Source organism: Zerene cesonia, chromosome 2 (genome assembly GCF_012273895.1).
Source record: "Zerene cesonia ecotype Mississippi chromosome 2, Zerene_cesonia_1.1, whole genome shotgun sequence".
Taxonomy (NCBI): Eukaryota; Metazoa; Arthropoda; class Insecta; order Lepidoptera; family Pieridae; genus Zerene; species Zerene cesonia.
Window position 1 is genome coordinate 2,543,220 of NC_052103.1, and position 24,430 is coordinate 2,567,649.

General features: G+C 33.2%; 2 protein-coding genes across 2 annotated transcripts; one reads left to right on the forward strand and one right to left on the reverse strand.

Annotated features, from left to right (window-relative positions):
- The first annotated feature begins 691 nt into the window (after positions 1-691).
- Positions 692-2,920, forward strand: LOC119834189 (adenosine deaminase 2-like). Its single transcript, XM_038358502.1, has one exon. It carries the CDS (start codon positions 1,042-1,044, stop codon positions 2,554-2,556), a length of 1,515 nt encoding a protein of 504 aa, XP_038214430.1. The 5' UTR covers positions 692-1,041; the 3' UTR covers positions 2,557-2,920.
- Positions 2,921-6,844: 3,924 nt separating this feature from the next.
- Positions 6,845-8,672, reverse strand: LOC119834193 (adenosine deaminase 2-like). Its single transcript, XM_038358515.1, has one exon. It carries the CDS (start codon positions 8,475-8,477, stop codon positions 6,966-6,968), a length of 1,512 nt encoding a protein of 503 aa, XP_038214443.1. The 5' UTR covers positions 8,478-8,672; the 3' UTR covers positions 6,845-6,965.
- Between the last annotated feature and the right edge of the window lie 15,758 nt (positions 8,673-24,430).

Here is a 24,430-nt window from a genome sequence, read left to right on the forward strand (position 1 = left end):
GCACTAATCTCAGGAACTACTGGTCTGATTTGAAAAATTCTTTCAATGTTAGATAGCCCATTTATTGAGGAAGGCTATAGGCTATATATGTACCACAGGCGAAGCCGGGACGGACCGCTAGTTTGCAATGAAATGGTTTACATAAAACCTGCAATATAATTGTCATATAGATCAATTTAACTGCGTGTGTTTAATGCTCATGCTCAAAATTATTGGCTGTTCGCCCCGGCTTCGCCTGTGGTACATATATTAGTGAAGTAGCAGCTCGCCTCTAACGGTGCAAGAATTTTTGAGATCGGTCCATTAGTTTTTGTGTGACAACATTGCAAACATACTTACATACAAATCTTTACTTTTTATAATATTAGTATTGATATAGATAACGAAGCAAAATGTTGTCAATTTTTATTTTCTATTTGTCCAGGGATTCTGTTTATCTTTAACGCATCTAAACGGATTTTAATACGACTCTCATTATGTAATAGGGGCGTTTATACAGCGAACTTTAAAACTAAGCAGCCAGATTGCATCATACCTAAATACTTTAGCTAATAATAACAACTAAACATCCAATAAGTTCATAATTTATTCATAGCAATAAAAACGTTAGTAAATTGATAAATACCCTACACAAGCGCGATAATTATGAATAAGTCATCATTCATATTATATGAATGAACGTATTGTTTGCTCGTGGAACAAGTACTCGTGTTTTTCAACGTTCAACCAGTTAGCGCGGAGATCAGCCACTTGCATGCATTGATAAGCGATAATGAAATAGTAAGCATTCGCTCGTTTCCTATCAACGTAATCCAAAATGTATTAGGCGATAAAGTTTCCGATTACTTTACCGTTACCCGTAGATTACGTTTGGCACGTTTATCTAGTGATTTATTACTTCAATACGCTTCTCGTATTGTTGTCAGCAGAACGTCAAGGCGCTAATTTTTCTTCGTACGCGATACAGCTTTGTTGTTACAACCTTGCACTCGATAAGTTTAACTTATAAGCAGTTTCGGACGTTGAGAAATTCCAATAACAATGACAATGTGGACAGTGGTCGTGTTCTCCGTGATATCGATTTTGGTGCTGGTGAAATCCGATTTAACATTGGAAAATGTTTTGAGTGAAAGGAACACCTTGATACAGAAGGAAATGAACATGATGATCGGAAGTGATATAAGCTTAGGTGATACAGAGGAACAGGCGAATGAAATTATAATGAAATTGAAAAGAACAGAACTAGACTACGGTTTCGCGAATCCACAGTTCTTCAATTTTTCCAAACATTTTTTCGAATACAAGGATGAAGTGAAGAAATCAACATTATACAAAATTATCAAACAAATGCCTAAAGGTGCGGTGTTGCACGCCCACGATACAGGTATTTTAAGCCCCGATTATGTATTAGCACTAACGTATTGGCAAAATTTGTACGTATGTTTTGAAGAAAATCATTTGCATTTATTGTTTTCAAGCGATGTACCGAATGTGGATTGTGCTACTCAATGGCAGCTCATGAAAAATGCTCGATATTCCTCAGGAAATATTGAGAAATTCGATGCTGAGCTCAGAAAATATGTCACACTCCTAACCGATAAACCCAATGAAACATATAGCGATATAAATTTGGTATGGAGTAAATTTGCTCTGTATTTTATTGTAAGTAATTCTTTGTTTACATACAAACCAGTTTGGGAACAATACTTTTATGATACTTTAAAAGCTTTACGAGAAGATAATGTTATGTATCTCGAAATAAGGAGCGTTCTGCCGAAGCTATATGATATTGATGGTAATGTTTTTGATGAACTAGAAACAGTTCGATCTTATAAAAAGGTGCTGGAAAGCTTTATGGAGGATTATCCTGATTTCTTTGGAGCGAAACTTATTTATGCTCCGTTAAGATCCGTAGATTCAAATAGGGTGAATGGCTATATAAAAATTGCAAAGAAAATAAAGGAAGAATTCCCTGATTTCTTAGCAGGTTTCGATTTAGTTGGGCAAGAAGATTTAGGTACACCAACGAAAGATTTCTTGAAAGAATTGGTAAAGGAAAGTAAGACACTCGATTATTTCTTTCACGCTGGTGAAACAAATTGGTACGGGACGAGTTCAGATGAAAATTTATTTGATGCAATTGTTCTAAACGCTCGGCGGATAGGTCATGCTTTTGCTCTGATAAAGCATCCAGTGTTAATAGAGGAAATAAAAAAGAGAGATATCGCAATAGAAGTGAATGTTATATCAAATGCAGTGTTAAAGTTAGTTGAGGATGTTAGAAATCATCCATTGGCTAGTTTTATAGCTCAAGGACTGCCCGTTGTAATATCAAGTGATGACCCAGGTTTATGGGAAGCAGATCCTTTATCTCATGACTTCTATGTGACATTCGTTGGCGTAGCTAGCAGGCACGCTGATATTAAACTTCTTAAGCAGTTAGCACTAAACTCTATATATTATAGCACGTATAGAAATAAAGATAAAATGGTATACGAATTCGATATGCGTTGGGCGAAGTTTGTACAAAATGTAATTAGGGATCATTGTAAATAAAATAATAAACAAAGTTAATAAAAAGCACGCTTTAATGTTAGAGCCTCAGAGTCAACTAAAATGTGTGACTTGCTTTTATAAAGAGTGATATAAGCAAAGTATGTAATTATGTATTTTCGGCGATTCTCATCAGGATAATAAGATAAACTCATGAAATTATTGTATTGTCACTCAGCCATAATAAATGTACAAAGTTTAAATAGATTAAAGTGGGCCAACGACTAATAAGTTGCCTAAAGCAAATGAAAAATCAATAAAATAAAATAAATACTATCAAAGCGTGTTAAAATGGGATATTGTAACATATTGTATGGTAATTAATGATAAGCTATTGTATACTATTATTACCTAATAACTTAATGATAACGCAAATCTCAGATAAGATATTTTAACTATCTATAAGTAGAAACATACGAATTGTTGCTTTTCTGTTACCAAGTTATGTTTTTTGCATATTTTTACGTTATGTTATTGAAATGTGTATTGATAAATTTAGTTAGAAAATTCTATTGATGACTGTGGTAAAATAAAGTTTTTATTCTATATATGACATTGAATTTAATCCTTTTCTATAGGAAGTTCTTCCATGCGGTTCAAGATTCATTTAAATCTTATGAAGGGAACTCTTAGTGTTGCGAATTGAACTTGCACTTGGCCTAATGTTACCTTATGTCCGTTACCCTATGTCCATGACCTAGTCAGGATAAAATAACATGTTTTGGCAGCAATATATAGTATCAAAAACGTAATTTGATAAGAGTGTACCCAAATAACAATATTTCTGCTTAAATTTCTTTTAGAAATTTATTATTATATGTGAATCGCTTTTTAATCCAACAAAAACGCATTCAGAGATTAACCTGTATAAATAAATTTTTAATAATTTCTGGTAGCTACCGTATAATCTTTGATGAAGATTTGATACAAAGCCATTATTTTAATACAGACACTCAATTTAATTTTATTTATACAATTAAATGCAAGGCGTTGTTCAGTAGATTTATTTGGCGACACCTGCGATAGATTAGGCGATTTTCTACGCTGTGCATAAGTTCGCTTGCATCACTGATCTTTAAGTCATCAGAGACGGATGACAAACAGTTCGGTAATGGCGGGTGACGACGCGGCGCCTTTACGCTTCCAAACACAGATTTAGGAAAACACAGAGTACCTATCAATGTATATTTTATCCAGCTTTCTGTCTTCTGACTAGCTTCTGGATGAATATTGTTTATATGAATATATAAACAAGCATTATTTGACATTTTTTTGCTGCAGTATCTTCCCAGTTTTAATAATTCGACGCAACATCCTACTAATATCATAAATGCGTAAGTTTGTAAGGATGTGTTTGTTGCTATTTCACGCAAAAACTACTGAATCGATTGCAATGAAATTTGGTACGTAGATAGATAAACAAAAGGAATATCATATAGGCAACTTTTTATCCCGATATTCCTACGCGATACGGATTTACGCGGGTGAAACTTCGGGGCGCAGCTAGTGTTCAATAAATCCAAGTTATAATGAATGATTCGTCGATTTCATAGATCCAGTTTCTAGACTTCTGAGATTCAATATTTTTTGACCTAATAGACAGATTAAATAAATCAATTATTAAATTTTTTTGAGAACTATGTGTACTATTTTTATAAATATAATACACATACATAATGCTTTCATAAATATACAAAGTGTAAGTTTTAGAGTATACGTACTTATTTATTTAATTTCACAAGGAAGTATTTATATCAGAGTAGCAGTTTCCTATGGAATAGTCTAAATAAGTATGTATTATCTAATGGATTAAAATTGTATATTTATCTAATTATAAGCACCTACCTATCAATTATAAATTTCCAACACGTAGATGTCTTGTCACAGTGCGTGATAATAATAATTTATTAGCAGACACCAGTCACCTAGGCGCTAGGGGCACAGGTGACATATTATTGAGATTACTAAATAGTTCTATGTAAGTATGAGGAACTATTCACAGAAGAAAATATACAAATATATCTATGTTGCTTATACACGTGTAATTCCTATCTTATCCTTCCTACTAATACTAATATTATAAATGCGAAAGTTTGTAAAGATGTGTGTGTGTTGTTGCTCTTTCACGCAAAACACTACTGAACCGATTGCAATGAAATTTGATACGTAGACAGCTGGACAATTGGAATAACATATAGACAACTTTTTATCCCGATATTCCTACGGGATACGGACTTGCACGAGTGAAACCGCCAGGCGCTGCTAGTTACTCATAGTCACCGTCTCTCGTATGTATTTCGGTGTATTCTCTCCACACTATGTATTCATTTTTTTTCTATTAATGCAAATAGGTCGTATGTATGCTTTGTTTCTAATCGTTTTGTGTCACACAGATTTTTACAGCCGAAATTCGGCCAGCGTCCCTCGCAATATTCAAGACATTGGCAGGTCTAACAAATATTATTTATTCTCAGACAAAATGTATTAAATGAAACGTGTGGTACTAATTAAGCGGTGTTCACACGTCGCGCGTGACTTGTCATCTCACGCTAATTAAAGCGCGTATAATTGATGCGTAAAACTGAAATAAAATAATATAAATATAACACTAGCTCGCTCCGGCATTGCACCGATTGCAATTTTTAAAATCAATCAAGTTTGTGCTAAATTGTTGTAAACAAACATAGAAACAAAAGAAACAAACAAAAACAAAAATAACAATATTGTTTGACGCTGAAAGAAGCCATGGTGGCGCGGATTAGTTCTTTAGTATTTCTATGTCGGGTTTTATAAAATTATATGTATACGAATAAGCAGTTTATTTGTGAACAATATAGAAGTAAATTATTTAATTAAATTTAGGGTCTAAAAAGTTTTATAGCATAAGTTATAACATGTAGGTAGTAGGTAAATAATTATGATTATAACTAACCGAATTATTTTTGTGTTTGAAATTTATTTATCGAGTCCCCTGGAGAAAATAAATAACTACCGAGCTATAACCTCAGACTATAAAATACTTTGATGCTTATAAAAAATTCGGTCAAGCGCGAGTCGGCTTCGCGACATAGTGTCCCGTCAAATTAAAAAAAAAAAGGAAAAGATTAACAATCTGGTCAACACACCCATGGACGTTGGTTTGGACTTTTTATTTCCATGGTTCCACGGGAATATAATTTAGTTGTTTATAATTTAGGTAAGTCAGCCCTTCCACTGCGGTAAATACTCAGCTATAACGACTGTGACATCGATGCGTTATTGATAGTGGACTTTGCCCTAACTTAATGGCAAACAATGAAAACCGTGGAACGCAGCTTGTTTGCACAACAGTATTTTTGAGAGGAAATTTATGTATTTTTGTATGTTTGAAGCGTTTTCACGTTTCAAAAACCACTGGATCGATTTCAAATCTCTTTCACCTTCAGAAAGCTGTAACTTCACTGAGTGACATAGCCTTTATATGTACCACGGGCGAAGCCGGAGCAAAAGCAAGTTAATAATAAATAATAAGGTATCATATTACATTCAGAATTCAACTGCAAACCATTTATATCTATCTAACCATTTAACTCTATCGCTCCATTAAAATTTGACCTTATCACAGACGTTTATTTCTGGCGTAGTTATTCCCTGCACGTATGAAAGTAAAACATATCCGAGAGATACACAACAATAATATTGTTATATCGTGATGTTTAAATCGTCGGAATACTTCCACTGCGTATTAATAAATAGTAGTAAAGATATGGTATATAGGTTGGTATCATCAGTAGTAGATGTTTATTTGCATTTATTAAAGTTTTCATTAATCATCAATCAATTATCTTAAATTTAAATATTATTCTAATTTATATTGAGATTTATGATAAATACACAATCGAATCGTTGTTTGTAATATTACTTATTGCGTGTATGTGTACAAGTGTGTACATACAAAACGAAATAAGTCTGCTTTTAGTGGGATCATAAGTAAGTATCTTTTATCATTGGTATTTAATCATGAGTTAGAATCTTTTATCAAATCTTCTCTAGATGAGGATTAATGCGTATAGGTGAAGATTTCTTATGCAAAGTTGTATGTGGTTTAAATATCATCATATTTATCAATTTAAGTTCGGTGACACTTTGGTATAATTATAAAGGATTATCTCAATATTAAGCAACAAAATTGATCGTTCAGCATGATACTTCATCATAATATCACAGATAATATAATCTGGTATAGACTAGATAATAAAAAAAGATAATAATACTACAGATTGTCTTAATGATTATGTTTATTTGAGCAAATTATTTACAATCGATTGTATTATCTATTAAAGTATGGCTTCTAGAATTGAATTTACATTTCCTTATTTTATTTACACAATTGTACTTAATACTAATAATACCATTACTATTATGTAATATTTCTAACTATCCATCGCTATCACATTTTCGATGAATTCTTGCCAGTTTTCATGGAACAGTCGAAACAATGACGTCTTACCTCTATCATCGAGCGCACTGTATCTTATTGAATTGATTACTAATTGTTTCAGCATTCTCAAATCGGCCCTCTTACTTGCAACACCAACGAAAGCAATGTAAAAGTCATACGACATGGGAGCTGCGTCCCACGCGCCGGGGTCATCACTAGATAAAACTATCGGCATACCGTCAGCTAAATAAATTGCTAGTGGATGGTTCCTCACATCACTCACTAATGACAACACTATATTCGAAATCACGTTAACTTCAATTGCAATGTCTCTTTGTTTCACAGCTGCCATTAGAGCCGGATGTTTTATAAGAGCGTACCCATGCCCGATACGTTTAGACCCCAGCAGGATAGCGTCAACTAAATTCTCATCTGAAGATGTCCCAAACCAATTTGTTTCTCCAGCATGGAAGTATAAATTGACGTCCTCCTTTGCATCTGTTAATAGCGGAAGTAAATCTACTAAAGGTTTCCCTAAATCCTCTTGTCCTACTAAATCGAGGCCGGCGTAGATGTCAGGCAGTTCTTTTTTGATTTGCCGCGCTATGTTGATAACCGACTGCATTTGCGTCATGTTCCGATATCGACGATGTGTAACAATCAATTTTACGCCTATAAAATCGGGATGTGTTTGTTTGAATTTCTTCGTCACTCGGTCAATGAGACGCGGCAAGTACATTGAATCGTGGACTTTCCCATCCAATTCATATAATTTGGACAAACCACTTCGCAATTCGATATATCTTACGTTGTCATCGTAAAACTCTTGTAAACCGTCGTAGATGTATTTCTCTCTTACGGGCCTGTATGAGATGAGGGCCTTTATAGAAGCGCATACTTTATTGAATCTTTTCCAAGTGTAATTGATATCTCTGTTTATTTCGTTTTCGTCATCTGTGTACATTGTGAAGTGTTTTCTGAGCTCCGAGTCGAAGTTAGCAACATCGTCGGAAGCGTTCCTTAATTCGTTCAAAAGGTGCCACTTATATGGGCAAGGTCGTTGGGGAGTCGTTATTGAGAATTGTAAATCTAAATAGCCAGCGGCGATACAAGCATATAAGTGGTCCTCGTACGTCAGCTCCATTACTCGATCGGCACTCAGCATGAGGGAACTGTGAACGTGCAGCGTGGCGCCCTTTGGCATCTTTCGTATGATCTGATAAACTTTCGACTTTTCAATTTGATGTCTGTATTTAAAGAAGTGCTTTGAGAAGTTGAAATAACGTGGGTTATCGAACGACTCCTGTACCTCTAAGTGCTTCCAGTGCATGAGTATGTCGTTCGCGATATTTTCTTCGTCAGTGAGACGCAGTCTGCCTCCCACTTGCATTTCAAACTCCTCATCGAGTATATTCTGCCGGTCAATATTGTATTCATTCAAAGTTCGCGCCACTAACGTTTTTCCAAACATAGAACACAACATGAAATAGATTATGATAAACATTTTATGCCAAGTTATCGGCGCAAAGGTCACTTGTTGACTTTGGTCTCAGTCACACTGAGTTATGAGTGGATCAGTTGATATTTATATAGACGTTAACTATCCCAATAATTTCTCGAATTAAGCGATATTTCGGTGATAATAACTTTAATTGTTTCCGCTTACAAACGTTCTTAATTCTAAACAGACAGGTTTGCATTGCCGCCCAGAGTAATACTGGGTATTTATTACATGATGCCAAATTTATTTATAACTTTTTGATACTGTTTACACATCAATTAAACATATTTACGTTCGAAACGAATTATGCCGGTACGATTTGACAATCACCGCCATTTGTTGCGAATAATAACAATGAGCATAGCAACAGGGAAAGTGTAATAATATTTAATTTTATTATATACCAAGATTGCATCAAAATGTCACTGTAAAAAATTTTGTTTGATCAAAGATAATGAGAGAAGGGGATACTAATTTTACCTTTTTTGTTTACTACACTAGCTGCTACAGTAGTTGTTAAATTTCATATTTTGTAGGTAAATTAAATGAAACACAAGACAATTCGGAATAACCTATGTATACCTACTATTATTCGTTTTATTTTCGTAAATTATGTTTCTATAAAAAACCTTTAAAATTACGAAACAAATTTTGATGGGGTTTTTTATAGATAGTGATTCAAGAGGAAGGTATTTATCGTGTATTGAACAAAACAAAAATTTTACAGCAATTAAACTATTAAAATAAACTTAAAGACAGCGATGTATAAATAAACTATATTTGAAAATACAATGACTCAAGATCCATTAATTTATTTCCAGCCTTCAAGGTAAATATTGATTGCTAAACTAAGTGTAGTTGCTATGGCAAAATAACGTGATAATATGCGATACAATTTTCTAAATAAAATTTCGATACTGTTTCGATTGACCTTTCCAAACCTCTCTAGAAAATTCAGTAATTGTTTAAAATACTAAAATCCACGTAGCTTTTAGCAAATAAAAAAAAGTGATAATAAATTTAATCTAAGAAATAAGACTAGGATTCTAGAATTATATGCCTTGCTAAAATCTCACGCATGAATGGACTGATGATACTATCATAGATTGTAATAAAAACGAACATAGATACATACAAACGAACATACATTATGCGAACCAACTACCGCCTACTTATCTCTGAAATGAAGCGTCGGTGAAGATAGGTGTCTTGTAACTTCAGTTTCAGTGTAACTTTTAGAATAATATGTAATTTGTGGATATTCGGAGCATCACTTTTTCGGAATTTTTAATCAATTAAATTTTATAATCATAATCATTATCATTATCACTTATTCATCCTCATAGGTATTTCCATATATAGGTAAAGCAAGTCAACACACAAAAACACACGAAGAAACATACAAAACTATGACGAACTATAACATTTCAATTTTTCACAAATTCTAAGAGAAGTTAGAGACATTGTAAGAATAAGATAAATTCAACGGCATTTTGCATTGCATTCTTTCTTTCTTCTTTCTTTCAATTTCAAAAGGGATTTGACACGAACTTGAGTCTTGACTCTTAGGGGTCATTGATGTTTCTATTCTTAGTTCACAGAACAGTAGGATCACAAAAAATATAAGTCTATTCCTTACGAAGGGCAATAATGTCTGTATGAATGAATTTTTAAATCACTAAACACACTTAAAAAGTTTTTAATTTCTTAACCTAGGTATATTTTGCAAATTGCATGTATTATTAGTTCATTTTGTAATTATTTCAAATAACGTAGATATTAAAGAGGCAAAAGGGTGAGCATATAAATTGCTGGCGAATTCTATAAGAACTAATAAGTTTAAATATTTATCAATGAATTTGAGTATAAAAGTGTGTATTAATTTTTAACTTATGTTTAAGCCCGGCGAAGTCGAGACATGCCGCTATTTCTTATGTTAATATTAACTGCGTATAATAGATAATTAATTTATAGAAAAACCTATAATGAAGCAGGTATATATTATATTTTGTAAATATAACTGAGATGTGCATAATTATAGAACTGTGATAATTTTAATGGGCATGAAATTAAATTAATCACGGTCATGTTTATAAATAGTTAATGTTTGATGCGCAGGTAACATGATGTTAGTTATATAAAATATAGTTTCCTATTAAAGGGAAATAGTTCTGTAAGAGTATTTAAGCTTGTTTGTTATATACAGGTTGAAGTGATATCGTATATATTTTAATCGAATTAAATTAGCTACAGGTGGTCGCAGTCAAGTCTTATTTCCTATTTTATTAGGACAGGTTTTATTATCTTTTTTATTATTATGATCGTCAGGTCAAGTGCGGGTTGTTATATGGAACATGCCATCGAGTGTTGGACTAATCGGTTTCCTCACAATGTTTTCCTTAACCGTTTCGAGAGATAAAGATTAACTGGAAAATCAGCTTTGTACGCTAATAGGTCTCGAACCTCCAATATTTAACCAGTAAAGTCCAAAGTCCTAATCATTTAGCCTTCACTACTCCGGTACAATTATTGCCCAATTACCAATGCTTTCGTCTTTTCAAACCGCAGGTTGTTTACGATAAGACCGCCCTGTCTATTATGTAGTTTATTTGTAATTTTTGGTGTTTTTAACAAATATTTTATAATATAACATTTATTACAAATTGTGTTTACCTACTTAAAATATCGATGTGTAAAAACAAAATAATTCTTACAAATATCATTGTTAAAGTTATATTAACGCCATCTAACGGCTGCATATATTATAAGTTTACATTTCAAGATTCTCAGCAAGGCGCAAGCGCAATCATACATTGAGTTGGAACATAGAACCTATAGAGGTCGCTGTTCACAAATGGAACATGTTCACGATGGACATTATATTTATTTTTATCTTTATTTAATTTTATCTCTTTTTATCTGCGGTTTTATACACAGTTGCAGCTTCCTTATATAAAAATAATTTTTTAAATATGGTAGTAGTTATTGCGTGAGAACATTACGAATATAATTAAAAATAATTTCCTCTTTAAAATAGTATTATAGATTTGTTAGAAGAATCATAGGCATTTAAGTGATATGTATGACAAGTTACAAGTTATAAGGAACTGTGTTTGTAGTTATACGAGTACATCGAGTCTAGAGATATATTTTACAGTGGGGTTTCAGAATCCTTTTGTCGAACTACTAGCCTTCTCTATCACATTAATAAATAATAAGGATTTATAGTAAAAATTGATGATACATTCAACTACTTAAATTGTTTCACTTGCTCTTATACAGTGTATATTGTATATAAGGAAATGCAATCCTGGCTACCCTGATAAGGATACTAAGATAAACTAAAATTATACTATTGCTACCGATAAGAGTACAAAGTTTGAATTAAACCTGTTTGGATAAAGTGGGTGACAATTGAGTCTAGGAGTCGGTTATATACAAACACATACGTAACAAAGTACATGCTTGCTATGCTATATAAAAGCCATATCATGTACATATAAAAATCTAATTTATACATAATTGATTTCGTTTTAGTTGCGCCCCGCGGTTTCATCCGCGTAACTCTGTATCCCGTCGGAATATCGGGATAAAAAGTTGCCTATGTGTTATTCCAGTTGTCCAGCTATCTACGTACCAAATTTTATTGTTATCGGTTCAGTAGTTTTTGCGTGAAGGAGTAACAAACATCTATACATTCATACATACAACCATCCATACTTACAAACTTTCGCGTGTATAATATTAATAGGATAATTAAGAATGCAACAATTACCTACAACAATTAAACTTCTTTCAGTTTTGAATCTTGAAGCTCTAATAGTCTATTTGATGATTATCAAAAATATTAATGGACATTTATAGTTAAATTTGCAAGGGTTTTAATGTGAAATAAATTTCAGTTTAATGTAATAAATTAAGAGTAGACAGCTTGTATTGCGTTTCAACCTATTCAGCAATAGATGTCGCTAGTGTTATGACCATTAGCGGTTCGATCCAAAGAATCCTTGCGATGAAATAGCACTTACAAAAATATTTATTATCCAACTAATTCAATATTTTGGCGTCACTTCGGGTGTGAAAAGAAATGAGTGATCTGTGCCAAGTTTTATAACAACATAATATACTTATCTAATATCTATCTATGACGTCACACTTACGCTCTTACGTTTTATCTTGAATAATACATATAGTTAACAAAACACGCTTTGATGATATAATCTACTAATATGTCTTCAGCCTTATACAGAGTATACGTAAATTATTTAATTCTGGCGATACTAATCAGAAGAATAAGATTAACTTATGAAATTATTGTATTAACACCGATCCTAGATAAGTAATATAAGTTTGAAATAATCAGTCCGTTTTAAGTGGACCTAAATCGAGTCTAAAGGGGTCGGTAACATACAAGCATATAGGTGAAGTTAATAAAAGCGAGTCTAAAAGGGCTTATGGATATAAGAAAAAATATAACTGGATTTTAAAGCTGAATTATGTCAATAATATAACCACTTCATTATATAATACTTTTACTGCAGGTATGTGGTAGTCGAGCACGCTTCGGCACGAAATGGGCCATCTCGCACTGGGGAAGTACAGAAGACCGGCGTGAAATAGCATACTGCTATGTTTCGTTCGGTGAGTGGGGGAGCCGGATGCCCATATCCTTTTCCATACCCTTCTTGGTCCTTTCTTTATTCGTTTCGTCAATTCTTCCATTAAATCCCATTTCAATTTGAAGTGGGCAATCCATTTGTAGAGGCGCAAGGTCTGCAATCGATCTTATGCCTCCCCAAATATTCATGGGCGGTGGTAGCGCTTACCATCAGGTCCCACCCACCAGCTCCATTGCTAACTATGACATAAAAAAAGAAAGAAAGGTATTTAATATGAACGTATTGTCTTTAAACATTGTGAGTAGATAATTTTCTATCCTGTCGCGTATGCGTTTTGCATAAATTATTCCTTGTTTTAAAGTCTCAGCATTCATTATGAGGCCTGAAGCAATCCATTAGCATCTAATATTATGCAGAAGGTGGCTACATTAGTATGTAGCGCCAGTCCTGGCATCACAAGCTTTGGTAAAAGTTTTCTCATAGTAACAGCCTCTCGAAATTTTGAAATAAAGGTTTTTGAAAGCAATTGAAATCCCAATTAACAAGGATTGAATTGGTAATAAATTCTATATGTTTGTTAATAAGTGTAATATCGAAATTCCCAAATCTTATCGCATTTTGTAGTATACAAAATAATTGTGAATTATAAAGTTTTAGTTCTCTCTCAGCATAAAGAACGTTTTGCTGTTATTCTTTAAGAATTTTTTATCAGATCGCATGATCTATCTCTGCAAACGTTGGTGAGTGTTAGCCTAATTAGACATTAGACAGAGATTAAACTAGGCATATCCTATAAAGGGTGTAAGTTTTTAAAACTGGTTTTAAAAAAGTTTTCTTACTTATTCCTGTTTTAGCACAGTTCTACTGGTAAGGCTATATGGTTTAGGTAATTTAGTTTTGTTCAAATATAACAGACAAAAAGTCTGAACTCCTCTGTCTGGAGACGCATAATCAACAAACAGAAGTTCAAAGTCTCACGGGCTGTGGGTCCTTTTTATTTTCCACGTTGCTCCCAGAGCCCTTAAAACTCAAAACCAGAACCCGGATAGGTCAATTTGGAATGCGTCTCTTTAAAAGTCCAGTTAAAACTCTTTATTCACATTGTCGATGACCATCTTTATCTGTCACGATTTTGGGGTCCAATCCAGATAGCTGTTATTACGTTGTAACGCAAATAAAAATTACCCCTGGGTCAAAACGTGACGAACCAAAACGTCAAACGTCGCATGTGAAAATATTTCCCGAAATTATAGCTCTTATCACAACGGGTTAGGGCTGAAAATGGATACGGTAATCTCTAATCGTGATATAACTAAGATGGGTGCTGTAACATCTGAGATAAATGAATGTGTACACGTTTGTGGCCATCTCAGAATAATAATGCTTACGTGAGAATGTCACACAGTGTTTTTTCTATGTTTTTAATTCAGTACTTAACTATGAGTTATGTTTTTTAAAATTGTGCTTTAGGCTATATGCCAGTCGCATATAGACTGATGTCTTATTTATGGAAGTAATCTCATGTTTATTCATTGAGGACCCTTTTTTTTTCTTTTTCTAAAAGTATCCATTACATTTGGATCTGTTTTTTGGATGGATAGTAGAATATTTACTAGGTATAGGTTACTAGGTCAACATAGTTATCTATAAGAACAGAAACATTAACAGGTATTGTACTATATATATAAAAATTTCATCATCATCATCATCATCATCAGCCCATTTAAGTTCCCACTGCTGGGACATAGGCCTCATATGAGGGTTCAGGCCATAATCCACCACGCTGGCCAAGTGCGGGTTGACAGATGTCACATGCCGTGCAACTTTTGATTCTTGGTTGCCGGTTTCCTCACGATGTTTACAATCGACGTTTTAAGCAGTGGTGATGTTATCCAAATGTGCAGAAATATTGAAAAAAACAATTTATATCCTGCACGCTCGCCCGGTCTCGAACCCCAACTTATCGATTTTAAAGCCCGAGGCTCTCACCACTGAACCACCACTGCTTTTAATAAATTTAAGGTAATAAAAAGTGGAGTATGGAAATCGTTATAAACAATCTTAACTATGAAGTGGTAGTTAATTTAATGGCTTTTCTAGATGGAATGACAGACACACATTATAAGAAGTCAAATAAAAACGTAAAAAAAGTATTTTTCAAGTGAACTTTAAAACAGCAAAACACATAAAGATTTGTTTAAAGGGGTTGTCGTGTCTTATCTATGTATTAATATTTCGCTAATAAATTGCTAGATATTATTAGTGTCTAGTGACGAAAGAAAGTGAATGGTATTTTTATGCTAGTTATTTTATTCTGCAGAAACCACTTTAGGAAAGAAAGACTCTCATTTAGATTGACTTATACAAAACTATATACTATCTGTTCGCCCCGGTTTCACCTGTTTATATGCCACATATATAACCTATGTCACTCAGTGTAATTGCATCTTTCTAATGGTGAAATAATTTTTGAAATCGGTCTAGCCGATCACGCGTGATGATGTGACCAAGGGAAATTGGAATTCATTTTTATATATATGGATGTATAGTACTTTAATGACTGTCTATGCTGAAATCATTCCTACTAATATTATAAATGCGAAAGTTTGTATGGATGTGTGTTTGTTTGTTGCTCTTGCACGCAAAAACTACTGAATCGATTACAATGAAATTTGGTAAGTAGACAGCTGGACAACTGTCCAATATTCCTACGGGATACGGACTTACGCGGGTGAAACCGCGGCTCGCGGCTAGTACTGAATAAAAAGGTCTACAAAATGAAACCACGATAGAAAATACCAATCTTTGAAATATGCAAATCGGATCCTGAATAACCCGTCGTCCTGTCTTAAATCACAAGAAGAGTTACACATAATTTATGTAAACAGAGAATTAACAAGCCGCCCGGTCCCATTCATTACCTATCACGGGCAGTCCCAAGGCACACAGGTGGTAATGTCAAGACATCAAAGGCTGCGGCGTAGGTACACCCTTGTCAATAGGCACTGCTATATTGAATATTAAACAGTGGTTTGTATTGAGACGTGTGCTTTTTTTTGTTTTAGATAAATCGCAATGGTTGTCTACATTAATATTATAGAGGAAATTTTTGTATTTTGTAACGTTTTCACGCGAAATCTGCTGGACCGATTTAAAATATTCTTACATCATTAGTATGATACATCATTATGAAGGCACATCTTCACTTTAGCATAGGCTATACAAGTACCACGGGCGAAACCGGGGCGGATGGGTATAAGTAACCAATGGAAGAATGTTAATCATAAGATGTCTCATTTAGTGACATCAGTATTTCAGCGGTAATGATCATGCTAGTACAAATTACTATGACAACTATGAGATACTACACAATTTAGATATTGAACTGAATTTCATACGTAAAACATCTTAGTTTATTTTTTAAACAAGTAACGAAAATAAAAATCACTTACCATAACCATAGAACAGTGCAATAAAAAAAATTATAACGATCTTATCATTATGATACACATAATAAAACGCATATCGACTTGCAAAGACCGTAACTCAAAAATAACCTACAAAAGGCGGACACCAGGAGGACAAGGGTCCTATGATTACACGATTTGTCCAAATAAAAAGCCATTCATATTTATGTAACGATATTCACAATAAAACAGTGTGACGGTATCATTTGTTAGTAAAAACTTCCTAACGACATTATAATAACGTAACAACGCAATATTGAATTAAAACACGTCATATCATTACAAAATTTAATAGCAACAATAAGCATTAGAAATAACAGGCATACAGAGCGTATTATTCAATTGACAATATTTTAGGGGAACGACATTAGCCACTTATAAAATTGTTTGGTCCGGTCCGAGCAAATATTTTCAAAATAGGGGTCTCGTATTGTCAAATTGACCGGATGATTGTAAGGGGAGCTCTTAATGTTGCAATGGGTATGGGATTCATCAGTTTTCGGATTATAGCAACGCTGACGCAATGCTAACTTTCCGACTGCGTCGCTTGTCAGGTCAGCAATTTGGTGAAATTCAACCATCGTCGTGAGATTCTGAGTTCGGTGTTTTGCGAAATGATTATCCATATTGTATGGATGAAGATCTTATAGTAATAATGATCTTATAGTTTAAATGTACTACTACTGTTAAAATGGGCTAGCGGTCCGCCCCGGCTTTACTCGTCGTAAATTTTTTCTCTCCATAAGAATCCTTCTTGTGCCTTAATAAAAACGTTAAAAAAATTTCGAATTGTCGAGCCCTTCTCTCTTTTTTATAAAGATTAATATATACCGTATCTTATGCACCATTCGTTTTCTGAATGATCTATAGCGAAGTATCGATTAAAAAATTAAGATTGAGAAATCCTGGACTCATACTCGGTCTAGAATTGAGAGGCGAGAGATTTGATTTTGGGCAAAACTAATCACTACATAGGTGGTATAAAACAAAGTCGCTTTCTCTGACCCTCTGTCCTATGTATGCTTAAATCTTTAAAACTACGCAACGGATTTTCATGCGGTTGTTTTTTAATAGATAGAGTGATTCAAGAGGAAGGTTAATATGTATAATAACATTTATTACTACTCCGAAATAACGCGTGTGAAGCCGCTGGCAACAGCTAGCAATACATAAATCATACAGAGAGTACAGAAAATCCAAAGAAAAGAAAACAGACCCGTAAAACGGATGCGTAACAAAACAATAAATCTTATCATTACAGGAGTAAATGTATGCACATGAGTAATTTTACACGTCTTCAGTTCTGCCTCTACTTCAATTAAAGACGTTATTACGCGGGCTTACTCCAATTATAAGGTTACAAAGGCATTGTTGTGCACCAAACACTACCCGTCCGTTACGGCATATGGTCCCAATTTCGAAACCACTAACAATTCTTCCCGGGCGCGCTTGCTCGACCACAGTGACGTGCTAATCACTAATTATTCATTATTGTGCGTAAAAAACGCCACCCCGAGGAGTTTTTGTCGATAATTTGACATTGCGTGCTTGTTTTTTTGCGATCAGACATGTTATAATGTTCGGTGGGGAACGGTGTGGATGACTGAAGTTTGGAGGCTATATTTGGCATTTTATGATGTAAACTGTCGTTTATGCGTTATGCATGAATAAATAAATTTATGTCTTATAATAGAGTAAATAACAACCAGTAGATTAAATTGAAATAAAAACACTACCATCCATTTAACAACACTTTGACTAACATCCATCAAACTAAGAACACAATCGAATACTTTAAACAAAAAGTAAACTAAATCAAAATCGGTTCATCCGTTCGAGAGCGTCGATGCCACAGGTATACACAGACACAAACTTATAATACCCTGTTGTTTATACATCGGAGATTAAAAGATCACATCATATGATCTAAAAGAAATTAATAAAACACATTTAGATTGTTTGTACGTACATTTCATTATACCTAAGTAGGAAAAATACGTTATCATTCAAACAAGGAGCAACCGATACAATACGGTGCAATTTACGATAATTAATATGACAGAAGTCTTCATTTTTTAAAAGAACAATAACAATTATACCCTCTTTGTCACGACATCTGATCAAAGGACAGTTGCGAAAACAATTATATTATCGTCTTTATGAAAAAAACAACGGAACCCTAATACTTATTGGAATTATAAGGTCGATGACAAATTGCAGTTGAAAACAAATGTCACTTGGTAGTACAGACAAAAAATTACACGCGGTCATCGGTGTGTTTGGTTTTTAAAGTTGCCTTAATACCTCCTTTATACGCATAAATTGAATTGAAATTTGTACTCAAAATAAAAAAAAATTACTAAGCCTATAGTTTTTCTGAATGTGTGACTATTTTGCAAATAAAACAGACAATGCTCTAACATGATTGAATATCATGTTATGTGTTATTTATTTTACAAATATTTGGAATATGCGGTAGCTATATTGTTTTGAAATGGATAATTTTGTGAGTAATGAAATTGTTTCATGTGGGGTTTTGTAACACAGATTTTTCAAAATTGGTGAATTTTCATATTAAATAAGTACCTTACGCTAACGTCTTCTCATTGTCATTGAAATTTCCCAAAATTCTATCAGTTTATCTCATTCTTTGATCACGATACGATATAACTGATTATTAGGTAATACGCTTGTGCTAGTCTTTTTTAATGTTTGGTTTCAATTGACTGCTTACAGACTTATTTTTTGCAAATTTTCCTGAGGTGTATTTTGATATTTTTTGTATATTGACAGTAAAAAGACAGACGTACAACATTCGCTTTCATCAAATTAACACAAATACATTAATATGGTTTATTCATTCAACTGGGTTCGTTGATATTAGTTAGCCTATTACTAAACATCACCAAATGAAGGCAACGGGTCGTTATGTCATTATAAAATAACAAGTCCTTATAAGTGTTAATAGATTCTTTCACATACATTATAATCAGTCAAAACATGAATGTTTCTAATTAACTTTGTATTACTTTGTAACAAGCAAAGATGCCGTCACGTGTCGAAAAAACATAATTCAATTAATCAATTTGCAATAAATGTTTTATAATAACAGGAGATCTGATCCTGTTTCTTTTTATGATTTGAATAGGTCTTGTACTCATAATCAGGTTTTAGTTGTATGATCTTAAAATAGGAAGGATTAATGACATCATTTATAGAGATAAGTATACCCAGGAAATGATTTATATTCAGTTCATGCCTCCATAGTTCTTTTACTTTAACAAGGAGAATATATATTATATTATTGTTGTTTACCATCATTGTATTACTAATAATACAAATGGGAAAGTTTGTGGATAGATGTAAGTATGTATGTTTGTTTGATCCTCTGTCACACGAAAACTTGCAGATCACTGCAGTGATACTGTGCAGTGATGTAGCTTATGTACCAAAATAACATACACATACTTGTTTTTGCCCACGGGTTCGACATAGTTAGTATTCTATGTAAACATATAATAACTTATTTTAATGTTAAAAAATCTTCGAGGCCTAGAGTTTTCCTTTTGAAGCAAATATTTTGGTCGTTTTTAGAAAATAACTAAAATTAATAGTTAACACTACTACATGTGTTTATATTGTTCGTAACTAAGACATCACTCTCGCTATAATTAACCATTCTATCACAAAAATCAATGCCTAACAAACGAAGGCCAGAACGTATCGCGTAACGCTAAATAGTAAATGAAATAAAGAACTTTATTCTTTCATGTCACGTCCGATGAATGGCGAGGCAGAGGGTTGATTGCAATCAAGCGAATCAACCCTTATTGGGTTTTGTAGCGGATCCGCGGCACGCAGTATGTATTTGTTTGTTAACTGAACTGTTTGCTTCGGCTATTATCTGCCAAATACATAGATGTAGCGATTGTGGACTAGATGTGCCATTTAATTATGAATGTGCTTTTTTTGGAAACTGTTTAACCTGAAACTGGAACTGAAAACCTGGAATTCTTACATCGCAGCTGTTCTTAGTAGAAATACTGTTTTTATCAGCATCGGCAAAGGAGCTGGTCTGCTGATGGTAAGCGCTACTACAGCGCACGAACATATATAAAGGCGTAACGAATGGATAGCTGAATTAGGTGGTATGAGTGAGTATGAGATAAAGAAAGAAATGACTAAAGGAATCAAGGAAAGAACTGGGATGGATAACAGCCTATACATTGTGAATTCTATTTATATTTGGAGTCTATTTCGCTATGATTGTAGGTAGAAGAGCGGATCATAGTAACTAAATTGGATGTTTCAGAAAACGCTATCTCACTCAATTATATTTATCAATGTTTTCCACACATTCAACTGATTTCAATAATATATGAACCTCCCTAATTTTTTATATTGGTCAAAATTGTTATGCGCCTTCTAGTCGTCTACAATAGAGATCTTCGTTAATGGAGTCTATTTTATTTTTATCTAACGATTTATCAATTTTTATTGTCTCAATCGTCCTCAAGCAGCAACAATCTGTATGATTTGCTATTGTGGCGTAATTTCAACGAGAATCATAGACAGAATCACTTGATAACAAACAAGATGCTGTTATACACGTTGGCTTTGTGGATCCAGAGGCACTGTCGTCAAATTACGTGCTTCTACATTGTGAAAAGGTAAACGACGCAATTGTCATTTCATATGACATTTATTGTTAATGCTACTAGTGCGTCTGTTTTTTTTTACTTTTTGTTTATTTATATTTATTTATTAAGGCTCATTAGCAGTTGTACAACGATACATCAACATAAAATAACACAAAATATGTGTCATAATGGAAATGAAATGAAAAAAAATGAGCACAGCTTGCACTATTACATGCACATGCATATATTACATTTACATACATAACATTTCACTCATTCAGCCGACTTTCAAAAAAGGAGGAGGTTATCTATTCGACAGTATTTTTGTGTTTGTTACCCCATAAATTTATACTGGATGAACATTTTTATGTTTCTTTTTTTAATTGAAAGCTCTTCCTATTTAAGTTTGGTCTAGTTCTGACAATTTGAAGGCGGTTTCGGTTTCTGTTTGAAAAATAACTTTCTTCCAAAACAAAACATTTTTCATTGATCCTCTGCTTAGATTATAAAAATTCCTGGTATGTTTTAAAAAAAAAATACATATTGAACAATAAGTTATTAAAGCTTATAACCGATTTTCATTTAGTTTTAGATTTTCGTTTATATAGTATCGTAGCGTGATGCACGTTTAGACTTTCCTCAGTTTGAACTATCTAACACAAATATCTCATACGATCAAACACCATCATCAGCTTTTTAATGTATTGTACAGACTATACTTCTTCTTCATATAGATTATATAATTATTATTATTTGTACAGATTAATCTGTGGTTACCAATGATTGCCTTATTAGAGACCCATTTGTACATCTTAAAACCTGTTTCTCATCTTATTTGTGGCACACAAATCCGGTGCAATACAATGATCACGAAGGGGTTGTAACCACTTCCTTCAACATCCTAATTATCTTAGCTTTTTTGCGATCTTAAAAAATCAATTGACGTCGTGTTTTTATCTAAAAAAAATATGGGAAGAGCGCTACAAGTCTATGTTTTTATTAAATCAAAAAAATCGAAATTTGTAATGAATACAAACAACAAAATTTATTAATAAAGATTAATTGAAGATTTTTATTCAATGTATGGTACCAAATAGAAACCGCAGATAATATAATCTTTTAATGTAATAAAGACAAAGGTGAAATACTTACTGATCTATTAACGCACAGCCCAAACTACTGGACTGAACGACCGGCCTGAAAATTGGAATACACTGTTATGTAGGTGACCGCTAAGATAGGATTTTGATAAATTCTACCACCAAGGGGATAAAATATGGAAAGAAATTTGTACTATCAAAGTTAATTTAGACAACTGCAGGCAACACCTAGTATACAAACCTGTGACTAAAAAACAACAAGATTACAACAGAATTAATGAATGTAGCGAAAATTAACACAGTTTTAAAATTTTCTATGAATTCCATGCAATCTAATGTAGTTTTTAATATGTTTGCCCGGTAAAAATCTTGTTTAATCTGTTAAACTTCTGTTACCTAGGTATAAATATTATCATCTTTTCCCGTTTGCAATCTGGTGTTTCGTTCAAAAGCCTGTGGTTTTTCTGCAAGTTCCATTACCTTTCATTGTTATATTGTTGAAAATTGTCGCCGCTTTGTGTGGTTCATTCGAGTGATAATTTAATGTGTCATTGCGATTTCTTTGTAACAAACAGTTGTTGTATTTACAATATAAATAAAATGGTACATACCCACACTGGAAAGTACTAGCTGAAAATATTGGCAAAAAAGCTTAAAGAAGTGCCAAAGACTATAAAGCATTTTTATTTAATAACTTCTATGCATATTTTATAACTTCGCTGTGGGAAGGTTCCGACTCAAACTAAAAATAAAAGAGTGCTTGCTATAATCTATCTACGAAAGATGTCAACTTCGACACCTCGTGCGATTGGGATTGGTTTATATTATATGTCATCTCTTTTCACCACATATAATGTACACGTCCATGTAAAGATCCGGTAATAATGCTTCATTATAAATTCCTTGAGTACGGCACAGGTCGGCCATGCATTCAGGTTTAAATTTATGGCTCACAATCCCATCTGAAAAGTGGGCGTAACACGCACGCGATGTAAAAAATTGAAATAAATCATATTGTATGTAACTTGTTACGGAGACAGTATGGTATGGTGACATGGGGTTTTTGTTCACGATAACATGTGCACTGTTATGTAACTTGCTATTGCTATAACGCGGCTTCGCTTGCGTGGTCACAATTAATTTTCATGGTACAAACTTTCATCACCTATTTTATTATACTTCTAGTGGATAGAGTTTATTAAAATCCTTTTTAGTGGATTCCTACATTATATTGGCTATCTGCATGTCAAATTTCAACCCGATTCGGTCAGTATTTTTGGGTATTCCTTGATAGATCAGTTAGTTAATCTTAATCGTTTTGTATTCTTATTAAGATTGTTCTTACTGAAATTCTACGATATATGAGTACAAGTTTCATGCTTTTACAATACGTGGGTGCCTGTTGGGGTTAGTACGGGTATAGTCACTGCAAGTAAGCTGTATGTTAACTGCAAATAAATTTACTAGAAATGGAATAGATTAATACAAATACGAGGAAAGTCACGAAAAAAGCATATTATGTTGAATTCAAATTGTTTCATCATGTGAAGTCATAATTAAAATTACATTCCTATTTAAATATATTCAGAAATTTTCTGTGAACATCCTATGTATATTAATAAATAATGTTTATATATATTTATATATATGCAAGAAGAACGATGTTACATCGACTTTCTTACTTTAATACACAATTTTAACATTGCAATCATTTTCTGTATGATTCCTAAAAAGTTAAAAGAAATAAATGTAAAATAAAATACCAACACTACTCGCCAGCAAGTCGTTAAATATATTAATTTGTCCATAATAAGTCATAGATACCCGGCCTTGGTTACGTGAGAAAATATGAAAAACGAGTTAGCTATTTAAAGGTACTAAACTGTTTCATTAATACATTTGATTCATTAATTATTTGTGGAACGAAATACTTCATATAAGAATTTCACCATACTTTAGGCGCACCATGTGTGGTCTTCCACTACTACGGGTGCTTGGAAGTTTTAATTATTATTATTGTTGTTGTTCATCCTGTTGACAGTTCAGCGACGAGTTATATAATTAACTGTTATTTATAATGAGTCAGTGTTGAAGAGAGATTTTAAAATTTGCTGAGAGTTCCGTTAAAAC

Coding starts and splice junctions, on each gene's coding strand:
- LOC119834189 (XM_038358502.1), top strand. CDS start 1,042: ATGACAATGTGGACAGTGGTCGTGTTCTCCGTGATATCGATTTTGGTG.
- LOC119834193 (XM_038358515.1), bottom strand. CDS start 8,477: ATGTTTATCATAATCTATTTCATGTTGTGTTCTATGTTTGGAAAAACG.